This window comes from Nelusetta ayraudi, unplaced genomic scaffold (genome assembly GCF_046127955.1).
Source record: "Nelusetta ayraudi isolate G7.1 ecotype Tasmania unplaced genomic scaffold, CSIRO-AGI_Nayr_v1 ptg000022l, whole genome shotgun sequence".
NCBI classification, from domain to species: domain Eukaryota; kingdom Metazoa; phylum Chordata; class Actinopteri; order Tetraodontiformes; family Monacanthidae; genus Nelusetta; species Nelusetta ayraudi.
The window spans coordinates 5,537,138-5,560,978 of NW_027466072.1; the positions used below are offsets into that span (position 1 = coordinate 5,537,138).

General features: G+C 41.6%; 4 protein-coding genes across 9 annotated transcripts; 2 read left to right on the top strand and 2 right to left on the bottom strand.

The window, feature by feature from the left end:
• Positions 1-378: 378 nt before the first annotated feature.
• LOC142889537 (E3 ubiquitin-protein ligase DDB_G0292642) lies at positions 379-2,594 on the bottom strand. Of its 2 annotated transcripts, none has more exons than XM_076028346.1 (4): positions 2,386-2,594; positions 2,195-2,280; positions 1,487-1,660; positions 379-1,068 (listed from the first exon to the last, which is right to left on the bottom strand). In XM_076028346.1, the coding sequence occupies exons 1-4, from the start codon at positions 2,474-2,476 to the stop codon at positions 619-621; spliced, it is 801 nt and encodes a 266-aa protein (XP_075884461.1). In that variant the 5' UTR covers positions 2,477-2,594; the 3' UTR covers positions 379-618. The 2 variants fall into 2 exon arrangements, with proteins under 2 accessions (XP_075884461.1, XP_075884460.1); XM_076028345.1 differs by having other exon boundaries at positions 2,195-2,295.
• Positions 2,595-4,558: 1,964 nt separating this feature from the next.
• LOC142889533 (ubiquitin carboxyl-terminal hydrolase 48-like) lies at positions 4,559-8,870 on the top strand. 3 transcript variants are annotated; one of them, XM_076028335.1, is made up of 10 exons: positions 4,562-4,740; positions 4,820-4,941; positions 5,449-5,519; positions 5,596-5,721; positions 5,875-5,970; positions 6,089-6,220; positions 6,293-6,424; positions 6,705-6,739; positions 7,065-7,105; positions 8,157-8,870. In XM_076028335.1, the coding sequence occupies exons 1-10, from the start codon at positions 4,616-4,618 to the stop codon at positions 8,711-8,713; spliced, it is 1,437 nt and encodes a 478-aa protein (XP_075884450.1). In that variant the 5' UTR covers positions 4,562-4,615; the 3' UTR covers positions 8,714-8,870. The 3 variants fall into 3 exon arrangements, with proteins under 3 accessions (XP_075884452.1, XP_075884450.1, XP_075884451.1); XM_076028336.1 differs by having other exon boundaries at positions 4,564-4,740; positions 5,596-5,785; XM_076028337.1 differs by lacking the exon at positions 7,065-7,105 and having other exon boundaries at positions 4,559-4,740.
• A 919-nt stretch (positions 8,871-9,789) lies between these two features.
• On the top strand, positions 9,790-13,887 carry oxa1l (OXA1L mitochondrial inner membrane protein). Of its 2 annotated transcripts, none has more exons than XM_076028330.1 (11): positions 9,790-9,934; positions 10,799-10,933; positions 11,055-11,165; positions 11,240-11,540; positions 11,713-11,856; positions 11,939-12,024; positions 12,342-12,506; positions 12,587-12,691; positions 12,813-12,975; positions 13,060-13,140; positions 13,652-13,887. In XM_076028330.1, the coding sequence occupies exons 1-11, from the start codon at positions 9,824-9,826 to the stop codon at positions 13,771-13,773; spliced, it is 1,524 nt and encodes a 507-aa protein (XP_075884445.1). In that variant the 5' UTR covers positions 9,790-9,823; the 3' UTR covers positions 13,774-13,887. The 2 variants fall into 2 exon arrangements, with proteins under 2 accessions (XP_075884445.1, XP_075884446.1); XM_076028331.1 differs by having other exon boundaries at positions 11,252-11,540.
• Positions 13,888-14,145: 258 nt separating this feature from the next.
• slc7a7 (solute carrier family 7 member 7) lies at positions 14,146-21,375 on the bottom strand. 2 transcript variants are annotated; one of them, XM_076028332.1, is made up of 11 exons: positions 21,199-21,375; positions 20,628-20,685; positions 19,128-19,749; positions 17,166-17,291; positions 16,895-17,039; positions 16,114-16,237; positions 15,920-16,023; positions 15,733-15,829; positions 15,477-15,626; positions 15,185-15,368; positions 14,146-14,831 (listed from the first exon to the last, which is right to left on the bottom strand). In XM_076028332.1, exons 3-11 carry the CDS (start codon positions 19,618-19,620, stop codon positions 14,764-14,766), a joined length of 1,491 nt encoding a protein of 496 aa, XP_075884447.1. In that variant the 5' UTR covers positions 19,621-19,749; positions 20,628-20,685; positions 21,199-21,375; the 3' UTR covers positions 14,146-14,763. The 2 variants fall into 2 exon arrangements, with proteins under 2 accessions (XP_075884447.1, XP_075884449.1); XM_076028334.1 differs by lacking the exon at positions 20,628-20,685.
• Between the last annotated feature and the right edge of the window lie 2,466 nt (positions 21,376-23,841).

The window sequence follows — 23,841 nt, forward strand, 5'->3', positions numbered from 1 at the left end:
CTGAACCTTACAACATATTTGTTTTCCACAACCCTGTTTGTCAATAACAATGGTTCTTTTGAAGATATATAATTGTGTGTGTGTGTGTGTGTGTGTGTGTGTGTGTGTGTGTGTGTGTGTGTGTGTGTGTGTGTGTGTGGGAGATTCACTGTGCAGTACTTTGAGCTTTGAGTTGCTGGATCAGGAAATGTTATTACACAGTGCTTGTTCAGGGCTTATACACTCACCAGCCACTGTATTAGGTACACCATACTGGTCCTGGTCGTAAGACTTTCGCTTTGCTTAAAGTATTAAGTCTTTGTGCTATAAATTTAGAAGAGGTGACATGTTGATGTAACTGTAGTTCCAGATACAATTATATAAATCAAGAAACCTGAAGTGATTTTTAGCTTTATTTGATATTTTACATATATTTTTGTGACACAAGTTTTACAATCATTAGCAAGATTTTGTTTATTATTGAACAATACAATCAGGTTTGGATTATTCTTTTCAACAACTCTGAATTCGGAGGCATGAGCATCATTAGGACTGCATGCAAAAGTCTAAAAATTAAACGGTATCAGACTCATGACAACTAACAATTTAATTGTAATTATCATTATGGGTAATTATTTTTCAGTGTCGGCGCCACACAGGTACGGAGGTTTGTCGTGGGGCCATGCTGCACAATTTGTAGTGAGTGCTTGTCTTCAAGCACTCTGGAGTGAGCTTCAGGCACACAAAGCAAAACTCCTTGTTACAGCGAGGACAGATGATGTTCTTGCAGCCTGTCTTGTCGTGCTCCACTTTCATTCCACAGGTGGGACAGGCTCGGATAGAGGGACACGCAGTGACCCCAAGAACCTGAGGAAGTGCGACGAGCTTGCAGTTCTTGAGAAGCTCCAGGTCGCGGTTGGTGCAGCCTTCATTATCACAGCGGTCGGAGCGTGGGGCTCGGCCTTTCCACGGCTCCAGACACTGCCAGCAGAATTGGTACGTTTTCTCCTTGTCAATTGTGCAGATGGGGCAGTGCACATTTAGGTTGGTCAGATCCTTTCTCTCCACATTAGTCTTGCACCCGGGACACTGTTGGCAAGACGGAGATCAAGGTGAATGACTTGTTTGAATTCAATACTTTATTGTCACTGTCACCAACATCAACTGCGAAAATCAGTTGTTGGCAGCCCCACCAGACAACAAGAAAGAACGAAAGGAATAAAAACAATATCATATGAAATAAAACAAGTAATAGTAAATATTTTTGTGTCTCTGTTGCTGTAAAAATTAAGAAGGTGCAAGTTCATAGTGCAAAGGAGAGCAGTGGAGAGGAGAAAGGCCAGGTACGTCTGAGCTGAGTTCAAACACATGCAAGTCAATTGTATGTGTTTGTGAACGGACATACAGTCTCTTTTAGATTGGGTTTTTAGTCAGAGTTGCATAATCAACAGGTACAGCACATTGCAACGATGAAAATGCCCAGTGAGATACAGCCGAGGTCACTCACTGCTTTAAATTCACAGTATCTTGCTGCAGCCAACGGGGCCATCTTCTCTTCAAAGTGCTGCATCTCCTGCGGTGTGAGCACCGCCAGCCGGCGCACCTCTGCGTAGGGCCACATTGCGTTACACTTGGTTACTGTGCCATCCTTCAAGGCAGGACACAGGAACCGGTACTGGCCCTGGAAATGAATACAACTGATTTAGGTTGTATTTACTTTATTTATTATGTCTAATTGCTGTCATGTGTGATTGTCTTTTTATCATGTTTGTTTTTGTGCTCCATCTGCAAATGAAGTTCCCAATGGATAAATAAAGTGAATTTGATTTGATTTGTTTAGAGTGCAACTTGTCAAATGTGTTAGGCTGGATACATTTAAATTAATTACACTGGCTAAAATTACATTATTTTTTTTTGCCTTATTGGAAAGAGACGATTGGAAATCAAAAGTGTGATATGACAAACATCTATTGGATACAGACCAGTAGTAAATAGCTTGCTTACTATTCAGCTCAATGATCTCTTTTACTCAAAAAATACCGATTATAGTTGTTTTTAAATCATAATAAATCATAACTGGTACATGAGGCATGTCTGTCGGAGAAGCTCTAACGTGAAATTCTGCATGTTGCTAATGGTCTGAAATGCATGACAGTATAAAAGATAGTTTGATAAGTGGGTCAGAGGACACAGCCGAGAGCCCAGCGGAAAGTACCTGATCCAGCAGACTGCGACACCATGCAGTCAGAGACTCCGGGGTGACAGCATGGCCACAGGACATCTCTGCTCTCAGGGACAGGTCTCCTTCTTCCGGTGCTTTGGAAAACAACAAAACAAACAACACTCACTCAGCCTCAGGAGCCGAGTTTGTGATGTAATGCAACGCATGTATGAGTCAGTTCTTACGATATGGATCCAGATCATCCGGCCGCTTGACAAACTTGAGCGTTGTGTCTCTGGGGTCATATCTTTTCTCATTCTGGCCCGAAGAAGTCATGCTGCTCGCTTCAAATCTCCTCAGTCTTGTCGGTAGACAACGTCAGCTTGTTTTGATCACCGTCACCGGTTGAACAACAATTTTGTTCACCCGTCTTTCAGTTTCATGTATGCATGAAATGAAACTGGCACTTCTGAGAAGTCATATAACCACATGAAATCCCCGGAACCTCCCCCAACATATTTGTTTTCCTGAGTGCAGGATAAAGCCGGTATACAATGTGTATATCATATTATATTATATTATATTATATTATATTATATTATATTATATTATATTATATTTGTCACTGAGATCAAAAATAATATATTTTCTCTCTGAGGGAATGTGAAAGTAATCTTGACCCCGCCCTCAGGCTAAAAGTGTTTAGTTACCGCACCCTGTCCCATTAAGTGTCCCTCTCTGAAGAGAAGCAACGACTTAGAGCGCAGAAACAAACAGAAGCAACAACTACAGCACGAAAATGGGGAAAATCTTCCAAGTGAAAGTGATTGGTTTCAGGTCAGAAATTGTGATGATCGACGTGAGCAACACACAGGAGCAGATGGACAGCGCGACGGTCCTGCAGCTTAAAGAAAAAATACTGGAAAAGCTCCCTCAGAATGCAGGTAGAATAACTATTTCACCTTCGTTTATTTAATCTGCGTTTCTCTCAGTTCTCAAGTTAAACATGCGATTCAAAAATAAATGTGACGTGGCAATGAAAGTGAAAGTCACGCGAAGGGGTCTAGGTTTCGGTGTTTCGGTTGTTGTGGAATCGAGTTCGGACAATAGAGATAAAAACGTTTCGATGCCTTTTGAGCGCTGTTGATAGTTTGATCACGCAGCTTCCTATCGACGTCTGTGCTCACAGGAGAGGATGGGCTGAGGTTGGTGTTCGGAGACCAGCACCTGGAGGAGGACCAGAAGACGCTCTCCTTCTATGGAATCCAGCATATGTCCACCATCCTCTTGGTGATGAAAGTTGCCGGAGGACTGATTGCCTGACACGCTCACCCTGCTGCTGCAGCTGATGATGCTGATGATGCTGCTGCTGCTATCACCGACCAAACTCCTGTTTCTGCAATAATTGTGCAATGTGTCTGTATATGTATAAAGAAAGCCTCCTTGTTTAAAAATGAAAATCCTTCTTCAATCCGTGTTGTCCCTGACTCATTCATCCATCAAATCATACTTCTTCTGCTTTAGAGTCACACGCAACCCTTTATTAACAGTAAACTGTGGCGTGTTGGTTTATCCAAGAAGGAATCATACAAAAATCCTAAGTTCTAGAAGGTTTAATACTGAAAAAAACAAGCAAGCATGTACATGGATTCCCCGCATTTAGCGAACAGTGCCCTGTTTGAATGACCACTGTCTCTGCCTTATCTTTATTGATCACTACCTGGACTTATGGACATTTGCCTGTGTTGCCTGCAGACACCCAGTTATTAATCTGTTTCGGATGCTGTGCTGCAGGAGTTAATGTTACATTAAGGTGTTTGATTAATGCATTTCTTTTATTTAAGGATTTTTCACCCTAACAAAACTCGGTTTCTAAAAATAGCTGCATTTGAATGTATCTACTTTTAACAGTAGAATTTATACGTTGGAATCATAGGCCACATCGTTCCTACCTATCAGTATTAGTTTTTAAGGGCCTGTGCGCCATAAAAGGAAATCATCATTTTGTCGTTGTTGGTGGCGTCCTGTAAAAGGAACAGAAATTACATTTCTCTGATTCATTCATTCATCTATGCGTTGTCGTGCACATAAGTGATTGTGTGTCAGTAGCTGATTTCCATTCGGCTGTTATAAAACTTTTACAGCATCACATTCATTCCAGTCTAACCTGTGTAATCGTGTAATTTTCAGTCCTGGTTTCGCAATAAACTACACTTGCCTTGCTATGCATGAGGACGTATAGTTATATGTATCTGCATATTATGACCATTTAGTCCAGAGGAAAAGCAACCAATATCAGAATATGGGAGACAAACACTTCGAAAGTCGAGAAATGTCCTTGTTAGTCGTGTCAGCTTCCGAAAGGACGACACTCTGTCAGTCACCTGAACGCAACTTTCGAACGTAAAAAGAAAGTACAAGTCGTCGCTGAAAGAAACTTTGCGAAAGGCAGCCGACAAGGGAGTTGTCGTAAAAATGAGTTATTTTGGGACAAAAAGAGCAGATAAATATGGTTTGTACAACCAGGGAGCGACGTGTTACCTGGACTGCGTGCTGCAGGTTCTTCATATGACCGAGGACTTCAGAGCTGCAGTGGAAAGGTGACAAACGCGACACTTGACACTCAAAAAACTCTATGAAATATTTTTCAAAAACATTTTTCCTTGCATTATTTTTTAGGTACACCCGAGAAAACCCGGAGACGGAGCATATTGACCGCCAGCTTGACACTTTATTCGATACTTTAAAGGGACAAACAGGCAACACTTACGAAGTGACAGGAAAACTGCGCATTGACCGAGGTGCTGTCATTTACTTTCTGTATCACATTGACTTCACTGTCTGTGTCCACAACTCAGTGGCTTCCAGTTGAAATTCATCCGTTCAGCCTTTAAAAAGCTAATGTGTGACATTTGAATATATGTATATATATATATATATATATATATATATATATATATATATATATATATATATATATATATATATATATATATGTATATATATATATATATATATATATATATATATGTACATACATACATACATACATACATACACACACACACACACACACACACACACACACACACACACACACACACACACACATATGTATATACACGCACAAAGGAAAATGTAAGAACAAGTGGAACATTAGAAACAATCACATTCACATTTCATTTTGGGGATATATTTTCGGGAGTATTCTTTCTTGATTCTACTCACTGAGTCTTGAAATAGATTGCATAGTCAAAGAAATGCAAATCATAAGACTCAAACTGGTGTTCACCTTCTGCCCTTCTTAGTGAATGAACAGCAAGATGCTGCTGAGTACTTTGAAAAGATTCTACGATTGACTAGTAGTACAGCTTCAGAGGTAAAGATGCATATTGATGAGAGGTGGTAGGCTGAATGGGGAGTAAACCGATGACCAACATAATTTGTGTGCGCAGGTCTTCCACGGACAACTAACACACACAACTACGTGTTCAAGCTGTCGAACAGAAATTGCCAATAGTGAGGCCTTTTGGCATCTTCCAATTTCATTGGTGGATTCAGGCTGTGAAGTCTACAGTGTGGTAATGACCTGCCAACATTGATACCCAATGAAAAAAATCCAAATAACTTGTGAGAAAGATGTTTGTGAGTGGTGGTAATCAGCTTAAGTCTCTGTGCTCCAAATCATTGTCCTCTTCTAATTTGACTCTTGGTCGTCTCACTGTCTTCAATAGGAGGCTGGCATTAAGCATCATTTCAGATCTTCAACTCTCACCGGAGCAAATCAGATGTACTGCGACCGCTGCGATAAAAAAAGAGATGCAACAGTGGTGAGTAACTGTTCTGTGGCAAGTTTACATTCATTTCTGTGTTGAACGGAAGACATCATATTGAAAACTTTGAGCTGAGTTCTTGTTGGAACCCTGTGCTTCTAATCTTTTCACTCAGGGATGTGTGATGCAGCATTGCCCAGAAGTGTTGATGCTGCTGCTGAAGAGATTCATGTTTGACTATAGCTCCTGGATGAATGTCAAGAACAACTGCCCTGTGGATATTCCCTGCACTCTGCAGATTCTGAAGGTATGTGAACAATTTTGATGTATTTTATATCTTTTTTCAAATCTTTATCCTAAAGTAATAGTTTTCTTTAAGGGTGAACAGAATCAGGATTATGAACTTTATGCTATTGTGGACCATGTTGGAAGCCTGAAGAATGGACACTACAGTGCAAGGATAAAGGATGATAAAGGATGGTGCAACTTCAATGATAGCTGGGTCACATTGGTAAGAATAATCCATTTATTGTAGTCATGTTAATAGTGGAGGACCCCCTGCTTAACAAAAAGCTATCTTGCCTTAATCAGCTGCAGTTTATGTTGGTTTTAATTTTTCAACAGAAGCTAAGAAAAGGATAACAACCAGCTTCATATTACTGGTTGTTCACAGTAGACCTCTGTGCACTCACAGTGCTTTTTACAACTAAGTATTAGTATTCCTAATTAAAAATTGGGCCAATTGAAAAAAAATAAAAAAATAAAAATGCTTTTGTTAATTTCATCAACAGCTTCAACCGTTGTTCGAGGATGATAACTTTATGACGTAAGTGTGGTATTGTATGAGCATGCATTGTGTGATATCTCACTGTCCAGTTTCATATGTAGGATAGTGTGTTGCATGATGTACTGAGTTGCTCCTGGCTGCAGCCACACCTCCAGATATCTACCTTTATTTACACCAAATCAATTTGTTTATGTAGACATTCACAGACCACAGAATTAGTCATCATAGTTTGCAAATAACATTATACTTGCATCTAGATCACTAATGTCTGTAAAAAGTACATAATGTGAATTTTTTTTCAATCATGACCTATTAACATAAAATAAATGTTGGTGTAACAGACAAATTGACACTGTCTCCGCAGGTCAGACACTGCTTATCTTCTGTTTTACAGAAAAAGGAATGGTAAGATGATGAACATTTCATTTATGCTTGAAAATGTGGCAGAAAAAAACAATATGCAAATAGTGGCAAATTCACATTAGGCTTTGTAGGGGAGGAAATATCTAGAAACAAATCCTAGTATATCCCCAATACATACATACAAGAAGATTTTTGATTTGATTTTTACAATCACATTTATTTACAAAATACAGGCTAAAAACTTATGCACCTTTTCCTAACATAAATAAATGATTAAACAAAGAATTAAATTAACTAAAAAAATATAATAATGAACAACAACACAAAATCAAAACCAAGCCAAAAGAGACAACCCATTCAAAACAAAACGAAATAAAAATAAAATATTAAATAAATAAATACATAAATAGACAAATAAAAATAAAAACACACACACACAAAAAAAAACACAAACACAAATCAAAAGCCAAAAAAAGAAAACATTCAACCTTTTAGTGCATCAGAAAAAAATAACTTATTGTTTAAAATAGCACACAAAGTATTCTTGTGGCACCAGATTTTTTGGAAAAGAAGAAGAAGAAGAAGAAGAAGAAGAAGAAGAAGAAGAAGAAGAAGAAGAAGAAGAAGAAGAAGAAGAAGAAGAAGAAGAAGAAGAAGAAGAAGAAGAAGAAGAAGAAGAAGAAGAAGAAGAAGAAGAAGAAGAAGAATGAAGAGAAGCCAGAGAGGAAGCTGAAGACCTTGAGGTTCTTGCTCTTACCCTTAAATATTCCCTCATAACAGAGACACTTCTAAATTACATATCAAACAGATTCAAGGAGATGCCATTCTGATCTGAGAACCTTTTGGCCCTCAGGGGTCCTTTTAACGTGACCTCTGAACCTAGTTGGTTAGTTACAAATCACAAAGGATTAAATAAACACAGTTGATACCCCCAGTCTGGGGGGAAACTTCCAAACTTCTTGTTTAGAGACAACATTTCAGGGTGGGGATTTGACTGTCTTACAGCTTGTAACTTAAGTACCTTTCCTCACAGAAACAAGAAACATTTCTTGTCTTTTGCACACTTCATGTCTGCTATATTTTGTTTCTGTAGAAAGAAGAAATGCCCAAGATGTTGTGGCTGGAGAGGTTGCAGAAGATCATAGCGCACCGTCTGAACTTAAAGAACAAGGAACTGGATTTCTGATCCCAGGTCAACATGATTTACCTGGTGCTCAAACAGAAGAAAATGCAATGAGTGAAAGACAGTGCAGCCAGGATACCTTGCCAACATCTGACCTCAATAACGACAGTAAAGTACTGGGCAAAGATCACATAGACAAACAAGGTGGGGAACAAGATTGTGGTGTTATAGATTTTAATGTGGAAGATGTTGGACAGGAAGTCATTGGAGTGGAGAGCACAAGTCAGAGGACTTCTCAAACAAAACAGAGTCCAGAAAGTAATACTGGTACACTGGAAGGACAACAAAGAGTAAAACGTCCAAAAGTCTTAAATGCTAAAATAATAACAGATTTTTTTTGTTGCAAAAGACTTTGCACTACTTCCATAGAGAACATAACAATAGAGACCACTGAAGATGACAAACAAAAAATTGTCAGATGTACTAAAAAGCACCCAAATTTGATTGCATTTGATCAATCGTGTTGAAATGTGTTGAAAAAAGGCCAGATGAGTTAGCTATTATCAATGGTAATAATTTTTTTATGTGTCAATTAAACTGTGTATCCCATTGAAATTATATTTGAAATATTTTGTACCGAATAATGTTGTTATTTACTGAAATTGAAAGAAATGAGACAAGCAGTGTGTTTGCGTGTTTTGGTTTGGTGTAACTTTCCATCAGTTATCAGGTCATTTCATGTACGCTAGGACATCTTTCATGAAACTATGCAAAAATACCTGTCAAGTCTGACAGCAAGGATGTACCAGTTGTGGATTTCTTGTTCACTGTTGTTCCTGTAAGCTAAGCAGTAATTACCTGTTAGGTACTTATAGCGTAGTTTAGGCAAAGTGTCATAATCCTGCCCACTTTCTGTTGTGTTTACTTATTGGAAAATAAAACAAAAAAACCTATGACTGAGGAAACTTGACAAGCTAGAGGAAAACCATGGCATTTATCCTTTGTTGGAATGGTCACAAAATGCCACCAGTATTTGTGCACCATAGTGTGGCCGCAAGTTTCTCTGCCTCCTTTTTGCCATTGTATTAACATTTGAGTACAAGACAGAACTGTAGAGTATTTTATACGTGTGGATTCTCAAAATGAAGTTACTCTGTGAAACTGTGACCTAATTATTATAGTTGGTGCAGTTAGACAGGAGATTGATATCCCCTTTATTGTGAAACAGTTTGCTGAATTATCTTTTTTTATTTGTTCGAAATTAAGAATTTATAGTATGTGTGTACATTGCCACTGAGTGTTTATTTTGCGGTATTGTCTGTTGAATGTGTCTGTCTATCCATCTTCTCTACCTGCTTACTCCTGCACTCAGGGCAGGGTTTCTGCTGGAGCCTCTTCTGAAAATACTGTTAAGTAATTATTTTTCATCATTTAGTGATAAGTTAATGTCCATGTTTTCATAGTTACCAGTTTTGCAATGATTACTACACAGTATTTTGGGGACGACTTTGCAGCCTCCCTTGGTATATTGTCGGAGTAGAAACACAATAGCCCCTTTCTGCAGGTCCACAGCGCAAACAGCGCCAAAATTGACTCTTCGTGCTTTCCGTGTGTCGTCACTGACAGACACTTCCATCATGGCTGCCATCAGGAGCGGGGTGACTCCAACTTGCCTGCTCAAATGTCTCCTGAGACAAACTGGAAAACCGGGCCGAGGCAACCACCCTCCTCCAGATGTCTGGAATTACGTAGGTTTTCTCTAGTGAGACATCAAATTCGATATTTGTTATTCCTAATTAAATACGCGGAGGGTTACATGTCAGCTCGCTAGCCGGGTTAGCATCCTTGCGTCGCAGCAACGGACCCACGCTGGTGTGTGACTTTGACAGCAGCAGCTTCAGCCTGCAGGACAGACCAAGACCTCTGATACAAACGCTGAGCAATTTCATGAATAAAAATAAAAATTTAATTTTAATTCCAAGTACCATTAAACTACGCACGCAGAACTTTAATTGACAGTATGGCAGTTTCACGTCATCCCGGAAACTAAAGCGTAGCAGGGCTCTTGTTAGTCGTTGGTAGCTTCATTTTCATCTCGGTGATCATTTCTCCGGTACCGAAGGTAGGAGATAATTCAAAGTTGAGCTCCTGTGTTCATGTAGCATTGAACTAGGGGAACATCCAGTAATACGCAGGTATACGCCGTCAAACCGCCCGAAAATGTTTCCAAATTACCGTAAAACCACTAAAAATGTGCAAAAATACAATATATGATATAAAACACACGTTCACTTTCCCGTTTAAAAAATTGATTTTAAGCCTGTTTTATGTTCCGATGTGTTTGAGAGCATTGCTTTAGTGCTGCTTCAGAAAATTGATTTCTGCTTGCACCACTTTTTGCACTTGTTTGCTGAAACTGTATTTGTTGTTGTTTTGAAGTAGCTGCAGGACTGTATACCCACTAGAATAAACTAGACTAGACCACTGGAACCATCAGTGGTCTGACAGGCAGAGGAGTTGAACTTGAGTCGCCAGAAATCCCTACATTACAGTAGTGTTAACCAGCAAAGTACTTCTGCCAAACAGGTTTTGTGTCTTTGGATCACTTTCAGGTGTTACTCCAAAGATCCCATTTGCACACACTGCATAAGGGCCGCAGCCCAGCCTCCAGAACTCTGCTGGAGCAGCGCCACCAGGGGAAGTTCCTCTGGGTGAATGCTATTGCTATCAGACACAACAGCTCACAGGTGAGTCAGCATACAACCAGCTCTTTATTATGTTTCTTTTTGGACAGAACCTGATGCGATCTTTTGCCGAAATGTTTGAGTTTACCAGGTTTCAAATGAACAACGGTATTTATATTGTCAGATCCCACAAGACGATGGCACCATTGCCGCTCCAGTGTTGGAAGTTTCTGAGCTTCCAGCGTCTCTGCCTCCCATTTCCACCCCGGTCATCACACAGCCAATCACAGAACAGGTAGGTATAACCACGAGCTTGTTTATCTTTATGCTTCTTTTTTTTTTCTTTTGTTCAGACAATTTAAATTTCAGGCAACGCTCGAGACGGTGGCCACGGTGGTACCAGCACTGGATTCCTCTCCACCACCCCCTGTTGTGGATTCCCCCACTGAGCTCTTGTCCGCTGCCGCCACCCCTGATGTAGCGCAGTCTGCTGCCGAGCTGGTGGTCGATGCTGCGCCGACTGCACTTGAGGTCCTGCAAGCTGCAGCTGCAGAGCCCAGTTTGGCCGAGTTGGGTTTGGCCAACCACACCCCGGTGGGACTGATCCAGAACATGCTAGAATTCATGCATGTGGATCTTGGTTTGCCCTGGTGGGGGGCCATTGTTGTCGGTAAGTGCAATTTAAAATGAATAAATAGAAAACCTTGATATTTTATATGGACCATGATACTCTGTCATTTTGGCCATTCTCTTACTCATGCCTTCCTTTAATTGCTCTTAACCTTTGCTTTTTTTTTTTTTTAAATCTTTCTGTTTAACGTTAATGTCCCACCTTGGTGCAGGCACTGTGCTGGCCAGACTGGCTGTGTTTCCAGTTATTGTCAAGGGCCAGAGGGAGGCAGCCAAGCTCAACAATGTCCTTCCAGAAATGACCAAACTCACCACCAGGATGAATGAGGCCAAACAGAGCGGAAACAAATTTGATTGTAAATATCTCACTTTCTCTACATCATTTATTGTAGGTGTAGTTGGTCCAGATTGTTTACCTATTGCTGTTTGACGTTACAGTTGCCAAAGCCTACTCTGACCTTAACCTGTTCCAGAAGAAGAAAGACGTAAATCCACTGCGTGGCTTCCTCGTCCCTTTAGTGCAGGTCTGTTGTCCACTTCTGTTTCTTGTTATGCCTCCCAATGAATTCAAATTAATTTTGAACCACTAATTTCTGCATAGTTTGCAGTCACGAACAGTCACATGTAATTTGTACCTATGAAAAAGTTTGCTTTATATTTTATTTCTTTATTAAGAACAATTTCATCTATAGATAATTCTTTTCAGTATTTATTAAAGAATAAGTATCGGTGTGTGTTTCTCTGCAGGAGCTCTTTTCTCTGGCTCATAATGCCATTTTTACAGGCATCAACATGTTGTTTCATTGTTAAAGTAAATGGAGTATTGTATCTGTCTTTTCAGGCACCAGTCTTCATCTCTTTCTTCATTGCACTGAGGAAGATGGCTTACTTGCCCGTGCCCAGCCTACAGACCGGAGGCTTGCTTTGGTTTCCTGACCTGACAGCGGCAGATCCTTTCTACATTCTGCCCCTGGCCGTCACTGGGACCATGGTCCTCATCCTGGAGGTCGGTCACCCAAAAAGTGGAGAGTTTTTAGCCTGTGGCAACTGGTTGGACATGTCCTCTTAATATTTCCCTCTCTGCAGTTGGGTGCAGAGTCTGGTATCGACAATCCCAACCTGCGAACCATGAAGACAGTGTTCAGGATCATGCCTTTTATCATCCTCCCTCTCACGATCAATTTCCCCATGGTCAGTCTGTTGTTCAGTCTCACGACTTTTTTTGTTTTCTCTTTTCGTGGAACAATCATTTTAAATTGGTGAAACAATTAAGCACATCTAAAATCCCTTTTTTGCTGAAAACACATTTCAGGCCGTGTTCATCTACTGGTTCACCTCTAACTGCTTTTCATTGGGTCAAGTGGCTCTTCTCAGACACCCACTGATCAGAGACAAGTTGAGTATTCCAGAGAGAATCAGTCACCCCGCCTCAGCTTTGCCTCAAAATGAAGGCTTCATCGAAAGCATGAAGAAGGGTGAGCGTTCTCTCATGTATTCAGCACTGATGGGTTAGTTTTTGTGAAACTGTTGGTACGACTCATTTATATTTGCTGGTCCAGGCTGGAAAAATGCTCAGCTGGCCCAGCAGCTGGAAGAAAGGGAAAGGAGGATCAAAAATCATCTCGATCTAGCTGCCAAAGGTCAGTTTCAACTTCATAGAAGGACTTTTTTTTGACTATGGCACTGATAAGCTGCGATGTTGTGCTATTATTATGTGTGGCAGTATGTACTATGTGTGTCAATTAATATAACCCTTTCTAATCTCCGGAACCAGAGGAAGTGTACCCCCTTGTGGCCGTACTTGGTCACATATTAGCAAGCCAACATATTAGCAAACCACTGATGCCACCACTTTTTGTATAAACTCTGATACATTTTTGGAAAAGTTTAGTTTTGGTATACTTCCTAGTAAAATGTTAGTAGACTAAGACTAACCTTACAAGACTATATATTTTTAAGAAAAGGTCATTAGTTGAACATTTGTTTAACTGTCAAAACACGTTTCCATATACTTAGATATACACTTATATACATCATATGAATTGCTTTTGACTATGTATTAGCTGAAATGCATATTATGAACTTAAAAATCAAACTTTTTTTTATATGAAGGATTTAATGCCATATTTTCTTATCATATCTTTCCTTTAGGCCCACTGAGGCAAACCTTTACCCACAATCCTCTGCAACAGACTCCACCAATTGCTGCAGCATCGACTAAAAACAAAGCAACTGATAGCAAAGAGAGACCATGGAAAGACACTATTGGATAAAGAAGAGTGGCTGATTGACTTATGATGATGTATGTATATATGTATGAATGGATAAATGGAGGAGACAGGCTTGTCATTATGTATTATTAAAATGTAAAATCTGGCCCCATACAATGTAGTTATTTGTACGTTTGTCATATGTGACACATTTCACTTTCAAATACAAAATGCGAAAAACGAAATCCGCAAATGTTCAAATGTGAACATTTGCTTGAAAAAGGTCTATGACCGAAACGTCACAATAAAAAGTTGGCTACGTGTGCGGGATTTCGTTTTTGTCAGTTTGGACTTTATTGTCACCCTCCGACGCACCGGCCGTGTCTATAGATGTGCGAGGATTTTTGCCTCTTAGATACAAAATGAGAGAAAAACTTTCATGTATGTCCTCAAATAATTTTATTATAAATACAGGTTTGTAGCGTCTCAACTTCAACGGCTGTTTCACTCATGTTGCTGAACATGAAGTGAGTGTATAAATAGTCGTATTAGCTAGAAAAACACATTTGCACTTGAGCATCAACAGAGTTTTATACCATGCACTTGTGTTTGAGATTCAGTGGAGAAAATAAAGCATTTCTGGCCAACGTTTTATGTCAAAGTTGATCTCCTGTCCACTCAAACAGTTTTACTAAAATTAAAAAGGCACTATTTGTATGAAAATTTACACCTTCCTTGTCAGAACGTATCAATTAAATAGTCCTTCACAGTTCCAAAACAACAGAAACAACAACAACAATAATAATAAGGTGTTCTTCAAAAGTTCATCAAATGTTCCGCTTGTGTAAAATCTTGACAACAAGCACCTTCTGCGTGCCATTATCCATGCATTTATTAACTTGATCAGGTGATAATTGCCAGGTCAGAGAGCTCAAGTTGAGTTGGCGCTCAAATATCCAGAGGAGCCTTAAGAGAAAAGTAATCCAGTCCATGTGAGTTCAGGTTCCCTATATATACGCTATCAGTCTCAGCTAAGGAATGGATCCCCAGCATCTAGTCCAACTTGTCCATTTCAGTCAGCACAGAGAAACACACCTTCTGGATCAGCACCCCGGACTTGGCTGGAAGAGGTAGAGACGGGAGATATAAGAGTGTCAGAGATGAGAAAAAATGTACATCTGAGCAACTGAGCAGGTCTCCATGATGTGGTTCAGGTCTGAACTAAAATCAATGAATTAACCTTTGTTTATGCTGTAAATGTGCGCAATAATGGCATTTTTTTTTTTAGATTTCTTTAGATTTTTAAAAAATGTATTTTCACAGCAATATTTTTCTTTTCGTTAAATACAGAACGGTTGATTAAAACTACTGCATAGCTGCTAAAGGGGCAATGTCAAGGTTGCACTAAACTGCTGTGAGCTGCTTTAATGAGGAACCTCTCATTACAAGTTTGAAAATCATGCAATGCTCTTACAAATGATGTTCCGTATCCACCGTGGCCTTTTGTAGGCTGGAGTGTAGCAGCACAGGAAGTAGACGGGCACTCCGGACAGGGCGATGCCGATGCCGATCAGAGAGTTGATGGTGTCACTGTAGAGCGGCACGACCACCAGGAAGACGGTCAGCAGGCAGAAAACGATGGGGTAGAAGAGGCTGAGCTGCAGGGGGAGGAGGAGGAGGAGGAGGAGGAGGAGGAGAGAAGAAGAAGTTAGGTTTCTGTCATCAGCTTTCGACGCCTTGGATCCCTGGGAGGATTAGTGCTGTACCTTGAGTGGTCTCTTTCTGTCTGGCTGCTTCCAGCGCAGGTACAGTTGCCCCAAAATTGACAAACCAACAAAGAACCAGTAGCTGAAGCTGTAGTAGTTGATCAGTCTGAAGACATCCTCTACGCACAGGTATATGAGGGCCATGACACCCTACAAAGACACACAGGGGTCCACATCAGTGGCATAGTGGGATACGACGAGGCTTTTTCACACAGATGCAGCAAGTGGTGGAGGAGTGAGACAACAGGGGACTGACGTTGAAGAGCAGCGCAGGAACGGGAGTGTAGCGGTTGACATGGATCATGCACAGGTAGTCAGGCAGGTGGCCCTCTCTGGAGCCCACGAAGAAGAGCCTTTTGATAAGCAAACACAGGTGGGTGTGATGACACATGCTGACGGGGGCGAAGCAAACCAAAGCGTATGATCCAATCATTGTGGGTCACCTGGAGGAGGCCAAAATGGAAGCGTTGAGTCCTCCGAAGCAGGAGAGGGCCACGGCCAAGGGAATGGTCCAGTTCATTACTCCAAACACCTTGTCGGCAAACGTCTGAGGAAAGAAGAGAAATGGTGGCATGAAGCTGCCAGACCTTGCAGCTGAATATTGTGTTCAAAATTTTGGGCAGAAGTGTGCACTCACCACGGCGACAGCATCGCTGTCTAATATGGCGTTGATCGGCAGGATGGCGTAGTACGCCACATTGGTCAGGATGTAGATCACTGTCACTATGGGCATGGAGATGGCGATGGCCAGCGGTAGGTTCCTGCAGTTGCACATAAACGAGCAGCAGAGGGAAGCAGAGAGGGTGTGAGAAAGAGGGACATTCCACTGAGGAGGCAGGAGCAGATTGACTGAGGATGTGGGATTGTGTGTGTGTGTGTGTGTGTGTGTGTGTGTGTGTGTGTGTGTGTGTGTGTGTGTGTGTGCGTGTGTCACTTAATCTGCCTGGGAACTCTGGCTTGTGATCTAATCACATGTGTAGTGACCCCACAAACCTACTCCCCCCAACTCCATGCACACTTCCAAACGTGGTGTCTTGAAAAAAAAACTCTTCCAGGTCTTTGTTTTGAGTGCTTAATCATAGATAATGAATATGGGCATTTTTAAGAATACGTTTTGGAACATAAAGGGTAAAAAGGATTTTTGAACGCTTCCTGTGCAACCAGACTTGGAGAGGAGCTTTTCCCCTATCCCTATTCTGGACATGGAGAGGGGAGACCATTCTTGCACTTCTGAAGAAAATGGATTCTGAGTGATATCAAACGTTATTTATGGAAATGATAGCCTAGTGTTTTTGTTGTTTGTTTAACTTGGAGGTCCTGCATAAGCGTGATAAAAAAAAAAAAACATTGTCATTAATTCTCAGTGTCCACTGAGTTAAGAAGAATCTCGGTGCTTGAAGTGACTCCTATCTCCTCACCTCTCTGGGTTCTTGATCTCCTCAGTCACAAAGTTGAGTGTGTCCCATCCCGAGTATGAGAACAGAGCGGAGTACAGAGCGAGAGCTATGCCACCGGGATCCTGAGAGGAGCCCTCGAACATTCCTTCAAAGTTCTGCGTGGCACCTGGAAACCAGCACAGGAATTGGAACAATCATGACGAGGGAAAGTCACACACTCACACTGTGGTCAAAAGCAGTAATCATGATTTTGAAGCATGACTCTAAATACGTGAATGCTAAAGATCAGCACCTTGTCCGATCTTCACCAGGCCCGTGATGATGACAGCGATGAGAGCGATGACTTTGGCGTAGGTGAAGAAGTCTTGCACCCTGGTGCCCCATTTCACATAGGCGCAGTTCACAAAGGTCAGCAAACCTGAAAGATGGTATTAAGTCATGAGAATCACATGCATGTATTAGCTGAAAACTCCTTGCAACATGTGACCATTTGTACCGTAATGTGTAGGCAAGCATATTTTTGTGCGAGAGCAGCCTCGATTTAAAGGAAGCGCTGCTGCTGACTCAAGCAGACCAGCCTTTTGTTTTCCAGACAGGAGGGGAAACAGCTGATTGCAGCATACAAAGCCTCAAGCTCACACACAGGCAACATTGTGACGATTAAAACAAGTTGTAAAAACAAGTGATCTTTGATGTATCCTCACAACATGATGTGATTTGTGGCTGAGCTGTGGCAGAGAGGTAACATTCTGAAATTCTCCGGCCCTGTTGTTCCTTGATAATGTTTTCTTGCTCCTGTAGCTTATCTGTGGGCAGCCCTTTTGTCAGCACCCTCCATGTTCATCCAAGAAAAGATAGAAGAGTTTCATTAACAGGCCAGAGAGTCATATTAGAAAAGATCGCTAAAGTGATTTCGGTCTAATATGGGACCATTGAGTTCCAAGCAGCAAAACAGAATTGCAGCATGTCTGTGTCTCCCATCAAGGCCACCCAACGTGGCCTCAGGCACAGTGAGGGGACTGGTCAACACTATCATCTTCCAGCACATTAACAGTTAAAGGATCATAACAACTCCATTCACAACAGGGAACTGAGGACAGTGTGTTTACAGAAAGAAAAAAGAAAAGAAAGGTGAGACGGGTGGGAGGTGTGAGATCTGGAGGAGGAGGATGGCTGGTAGTGAAGGTCAGGTCAGGTCCAGCTGTGATGTGAAATGGATATATGAACTTGGGTGCAGGTGGAAACCATTGGCTTAAAGGACTTTCCATTTTTCTGGACAACCACCTCTGACGACATCCCAATGAAATTAAGAAAGGCAAAAGATGTGATGTAATTCCAGACGAAAAAGAAGTGGAGCTGTCCACATGATAGCATTGGACAAAAAGTATCCTGAGACAGAAACAAACAGGAAGCCTGTTTTAATCATTCTTGATGTTCCTGTCATGCAAGACGACCTGGGGCCCATCGAGCTCTCAGGTCAGAGTCTCTCTGCAGGAAGGACTTTAGCTCACAGCTATCAGCACTTTCAGCCCTCCTCTCAGCACTGCTTATCGGGGCATGTCACAATAGTTTATGCATGGATGTCTTTTAGATGACTTGCTGGATAAATTAGTGATTTATTATGGCCTCGAAGAAGTAATAGTATTTTTTTTTTATCTTGAGAATCAGAGATAGTAAGCGAAATCTGATGCTGAGAAGCCCTGTGTTCATTTGCTTGGCTTCAGGTATTTCTCTCCCACTCTTCCCCTCGATTTCCTCCTGTGAGCTGTTTTTGTGGATTCCTTTCATCTATCTTCTTTGTTTCATTAGCTCAGTTTGTCAGGTTTGCTCTTTCTCAGAGCCATTGTGTTCTGGTTACCGTGACAATTTGGCTTTCTCTGAGTCTCTCATATGACTCAAGGCCTCATGTGGAAGGATTTCCAAATATCTAAAGAAATGAAAATTAAAGACAGACTAGGTTGTAGGGCGGTGACTGGTTCCTCTGTGGTGAGATGTCACGGTTCTGATGCGACAGACCTGCTGACCATGGCAGTCTTGTCACCATTTTCACTTCTCTAGTCCTGAAAAGCTCACATGCTCTCTTACACAATCATGGATTCATCTAATATAGCATGGGAGCCTTTTTGCGTCCATACAATCAAATGTTATAGGCAAAACAACAACAACAAACAACAGTACACTTGTAAATGAAATGGGTGAAATTGTAATTCAGGATAACCAACACTTAAATGACTCCTTCTTGATGTTTACTTACATATGCAAGCAGCTGCCAGCATCCTGTTGGCCAAGTATGGGGCTATGCACGTGGGGAAGATTGGCTGCACCATGTAGTTGGAGAAGGTGATGGCAATGATAGCCTGGCTGGTCGGCTCGATGATCAGCAGCGACGTCCACAAGCGGATGAAGGCCAGGAAGCCGCCGAAGGCCTCCAGGATGTAGGCATAGGAAGCCCCTGACTTGGTGATGGTGGTTCCCAGCTCGGCATAGCACAGGGCCCCGAATATTGAGAAGATGCCGCCAATGGTCCACACCAACAGGGAAAGACCATAGGAGGCGCTGTGCATAAGGACACCCTTGGGTGAGACGAAGATACCTGAGCCGATCATGTTGCCCACGATCAGGCACACGCCGTTCACAAGGGAGATCTCCTTCTTCAGCTTCATGGACTCTCCAGAGTTTTCGGACTTCACAGACGGGGTCCTGCCATTGGGCTGTTCTTCTGTCGGGGCTGGGCTATAGGATGCCATTGTTCGTCTTTTTGTTTTTAGTTTTTTGTCAAAGAGGTAAATATTTTTTCCCAGCTTCCGTCGCAACTTCAGCGTCTTCTTTTAGTGACGAAACCTTGTCTCCTCCTATCTCCGATCTTCTCCAGTCATCTTTGGAGAAAAATACACAGTCGTAAATGAGCGATGCTGCTACCGAGAAGACCGCTCTGCTGCATGCAGTAAATACTCATGTTGTTCCGACAGACTCCTCATAAATTTTTTTTTAATGTAGGCAAATGCTAATGTGGGAACTCACGTGCCTCATCTTTCAAAATATTATCACCAAATACCTCCCTAGTGGAGTTTGGTGGGTTGGAGAGCCATTAGGCGACAGAGCAAATGGCCTTTTAAGGTTGAGTGTATTGACAGAGCGGGAGTAAAAGGAGCAAACAAGCCGGCAAACGGCGACTCGTCATTAGTAACCGCATGTGTAGCAGTGGACGGCTGACAAGGCCGGCTGATCTGATTGCGGACGCAGCAGGTGTCAGCCAGTCACATGTTTCCAAAGTTCATTTCAGCGTGCACAGCACAATTCAGTGTAAGGCAGTATAAAAGAGCAGATCAGGAGATGAGGTACTCTCCCAATGTCATGTGTATGTGTTTTCAGCACAAAAACACCCGTACTTAGGCATCAAGATTATATTTTGCAGTCACAAACCGTTTCAAAGGGGTTCAAAGAACTCTTCGCAAATCTAAACAAATAAATCATTTTTTTTCTGTGTGTTTCTCACCCCTTAATTGCTAAATATTGTCTTTCGGCTGTGATGAGCACTCAACATTGATCACATACTTAACTGACGGTATAGAGACGGAGGATGTCGGAAAAAGCAATAACTATCAGATATCAGACGGGACAAACAATGAGGTGAGCAGACCGATCAAACGCAGGCTATGTTCAACCCAGAGCGAACAAGCGCAAGAAAGAATCCGGATGGGAGACAGAAACAAAAGCAACCCTGTGTACAGAAGTGACCTTAAACTTTAGGTACCTTGAGTCCGAAGCGGCAGCGGAGTAGCAGCAGCACGTGGATGTTCCACACGCAGTAGCTTCAGAGGGAGAAAGAGAGAAAGAGGAAGAGGTATACCGAGTCTTCCTGCATGTGAGTGCCGCAGACGCAAGCCTCTTACAGGAACAGTGAAAAAAACAGGAAAGAAAAGGGTGCAAGGTCCAAAAGCGGCTGATAAGCAAGGCCTTGGTGTGTTGAGACTGTCTTGTTGCAGATCAAGTGAATAGTGAATAGCTTATAATCATGAGGGTTTCACAAAGACAGATGGAGTGCTGTATTGTAAGAAGTGTATCTATCTCCTAGTAAGGCTGTGAGAATAACATCCGTGGTGGCCTCCAGCACTCACCTGACTGCAGATTTCAAGGGCACAAGTAGACATCAAACACGAGGGACCTCTCAAACTTTATAGCTTCATAAAAGTCCATTTTGCCTTTGCTGAGAGATATCATTGGCACTCCTCCATTAGATATCAAAACAGGAAATGGGGAGGGGGTGCGTGGGAGTTGTACACTGGATGCGCGGGTTAGATCGCTTGTTTAAAACCTAAACTCACCTTCTCTGACGTTGGTTAGTCTCCTCCCGTTAGTCCAAAGTGATCCAAAGTACGGCGGAAAAGGACGTGATGTGTTCCCCCTACTCGATCTTCTTCTTCTTCCTTTTTATGCGCGCTGAATGTGAGTTGTTTTTTTTGTTTTTTTTTGTTTTTTAAATTTGGAGTCCCACTTCTGCCGTTACGCCGTGTGGCTTTTATACGTGTCTGATGTCTGACGCTTGACTACCAAGGAAACCACAGGGATGTGGGCAGGGCGGTTCCCCAGATTGATTGCCTTGCATTGTGTCTTCCCAGTGTGTTACAACATTATGAGCCTTTGATTAAATCATCGCCATAATTAAACAACTCTTCATTCGCGGTTATCACCCGACCGTTGAGTGTTCTTTGATGAATGATGTAGTAGAGCGGGGCACATTGCATCCTGTCCTTTTTCATAATGAAATTCATAATCAACCAAAATAAATCATATAAATATGATATTTAAAAAAATAATAATAATAATAATCATATCCGATATATGTATAATATTGCAAACGTATAAAGCAAAGTATTACGTTAAAAATGTGCTGTGTAACATAACGGCACAAATGTAAGTTAACGCCAAACCATGGCTCCCTCTTGTGGACATACGCTACATTGTAACAAATTATTGGCCGACGCAAAGTTCGTCAAGAAGTGTATTCCGGACAAAAAAAGGTACAGATTCTGGACAAGGTCAAGCATTTTGTTTAAAAACAGATATGAAATTTTAATGGAATTTTAATTAACATCATAATATTATATTAGGCTGCAGCTAACCCCTGTGACCCTGAGCGCTGGAGGAAGCAGGTATTGAAAATGGATGGATGGATGGGTGGATGGATGGATGGATGGATGGATAATATCATACCAGCATGGCAACACAATTAAAAACACTTATCCATGTACCAAATACTCATGGACACAGAAAAACATCTCCAAATGAAATATTTATGGTGTTTTTTTAGCATTTGGAATTTTTTTTGTTTTCTACTAAATTGACGTGTTGTTTTATCACAGCTTATATAATCATTGTCCTAAAAAAAAAAGTCACCTACTTCTTATGTAATATGTTGGAGGGCTTTTAAATCACTTTCTCTTCTCATTGTAACATGTCATTATTTTTATGATGATTATGATTTGAGTTTTATTTACTTATATAAGTGTCCGTTTATTTATTTCTATACATTTTTTTAACTTCAGTTCTGAATAGGTTAAATTTATAATTCACTTAAGCTTCACTTTGGTGTGACTGCGGCAGTGAATAGCGCCTGTGTTGATTGGAGCTGTCTTAATTAAACAACAGTAAAGGACAGTATGGGACAAGCAATTTCTTTGTCTTAGAAACAGTGATTTACGACCCCCTCATAAGTTAATCAAACATCCAAATTAAGAAACCTTCCCACCTACCACTTCCAAAAAAAAGAAGAGGAAAAACAACACCAACTATTGTCACGTCCACTGAAGATGATGGATACCACAGGATTACATGCTAGTAATGAGTGATAAATGCATTACACCCCATTAACGCCTGCAGATGTCACTGTCACACTTGACTACTTGCACTCCTCTGTCTTTCTTAAGCTAAAAACCCAGAAAGCGACTTTTCTTTGCTTCTTCTTTTGTTTTTGTTTTTTTGTTTTTTTTGTTTGATTGAGACACGTCTCATGTCGCCCATGAGCGCATGTGGACAAACTTCTCACACATGGCTCCTTTCAATACTTTTGTCCCGCTGCCTGCCCCAAGCATTTTTTGCATTGGTTACCGGCTGTCATGGTTTCAGGAGCCACTGTAGGGTGAAACTGTGTGTGTGTGTGTGTGTGTGTGTGTGTGTGTGTGTGTGTGTGTGTGTGTGTGTGAGAGAGAGAGAGGGGGGGGTGGAAGGGGGGTGAAGGGGTGAAGGCAGCCATTTTGGGGACAGCTGGGCCAGGTTGGTCCTTGTTGCCCCTGTGTCCCACTCCCAGTCACTCTGGGGGGAAGAGGGGTGTCATTGTGTGAGGATTAGAGCTTCCTGTGTGTCAGCTTATTACATGGGGTGGGAAGAAGGGTGTGGGGGGTGCAGGGGATGATGGGGTGAACAGAAAAAGTGAGGGAGGGAAAATGAAAGAGAAAATGAAAGAGTGGGTATGAAAGAGCGTATGACATAGAGAGGGGAGGGCAGGGCGTCGAGGTGGGGATGGGAGGGGTGCGCTACAGCTGCACTCTCAATCACACTCATACAGGCGCTGATTATCCTTTTCACACACACACATACAGAGAGAGAGAGAGAAAGAGAGAGAGAAGGAGAGAGAGCTCTGGGGGAACTGAAACATATTAAAAGACTTTGAGGGCAACAAAAGGCAGAATAAGGAGACAGCTAACCTCAGACAAAAAGACCCCCCTCCCAAACCAGACACACCAGAAGCTGGAACAAACAAGCTAAAACAGACCAAGAGCGCGCATGCAGGCACAGAATAACAATCATGCAAGCAGAATACTTAAACAGATAAACAAATTCACAAGGACGATTAGAACCCAGAAAAACAAACAAAATGTGAGCTCGTCCCCATGAAAAACAAAAACCAAGCAGACAACTGTGACTTCTCCTTATATTGTTTTATTTATCGTTTATGCATCACATTGAAA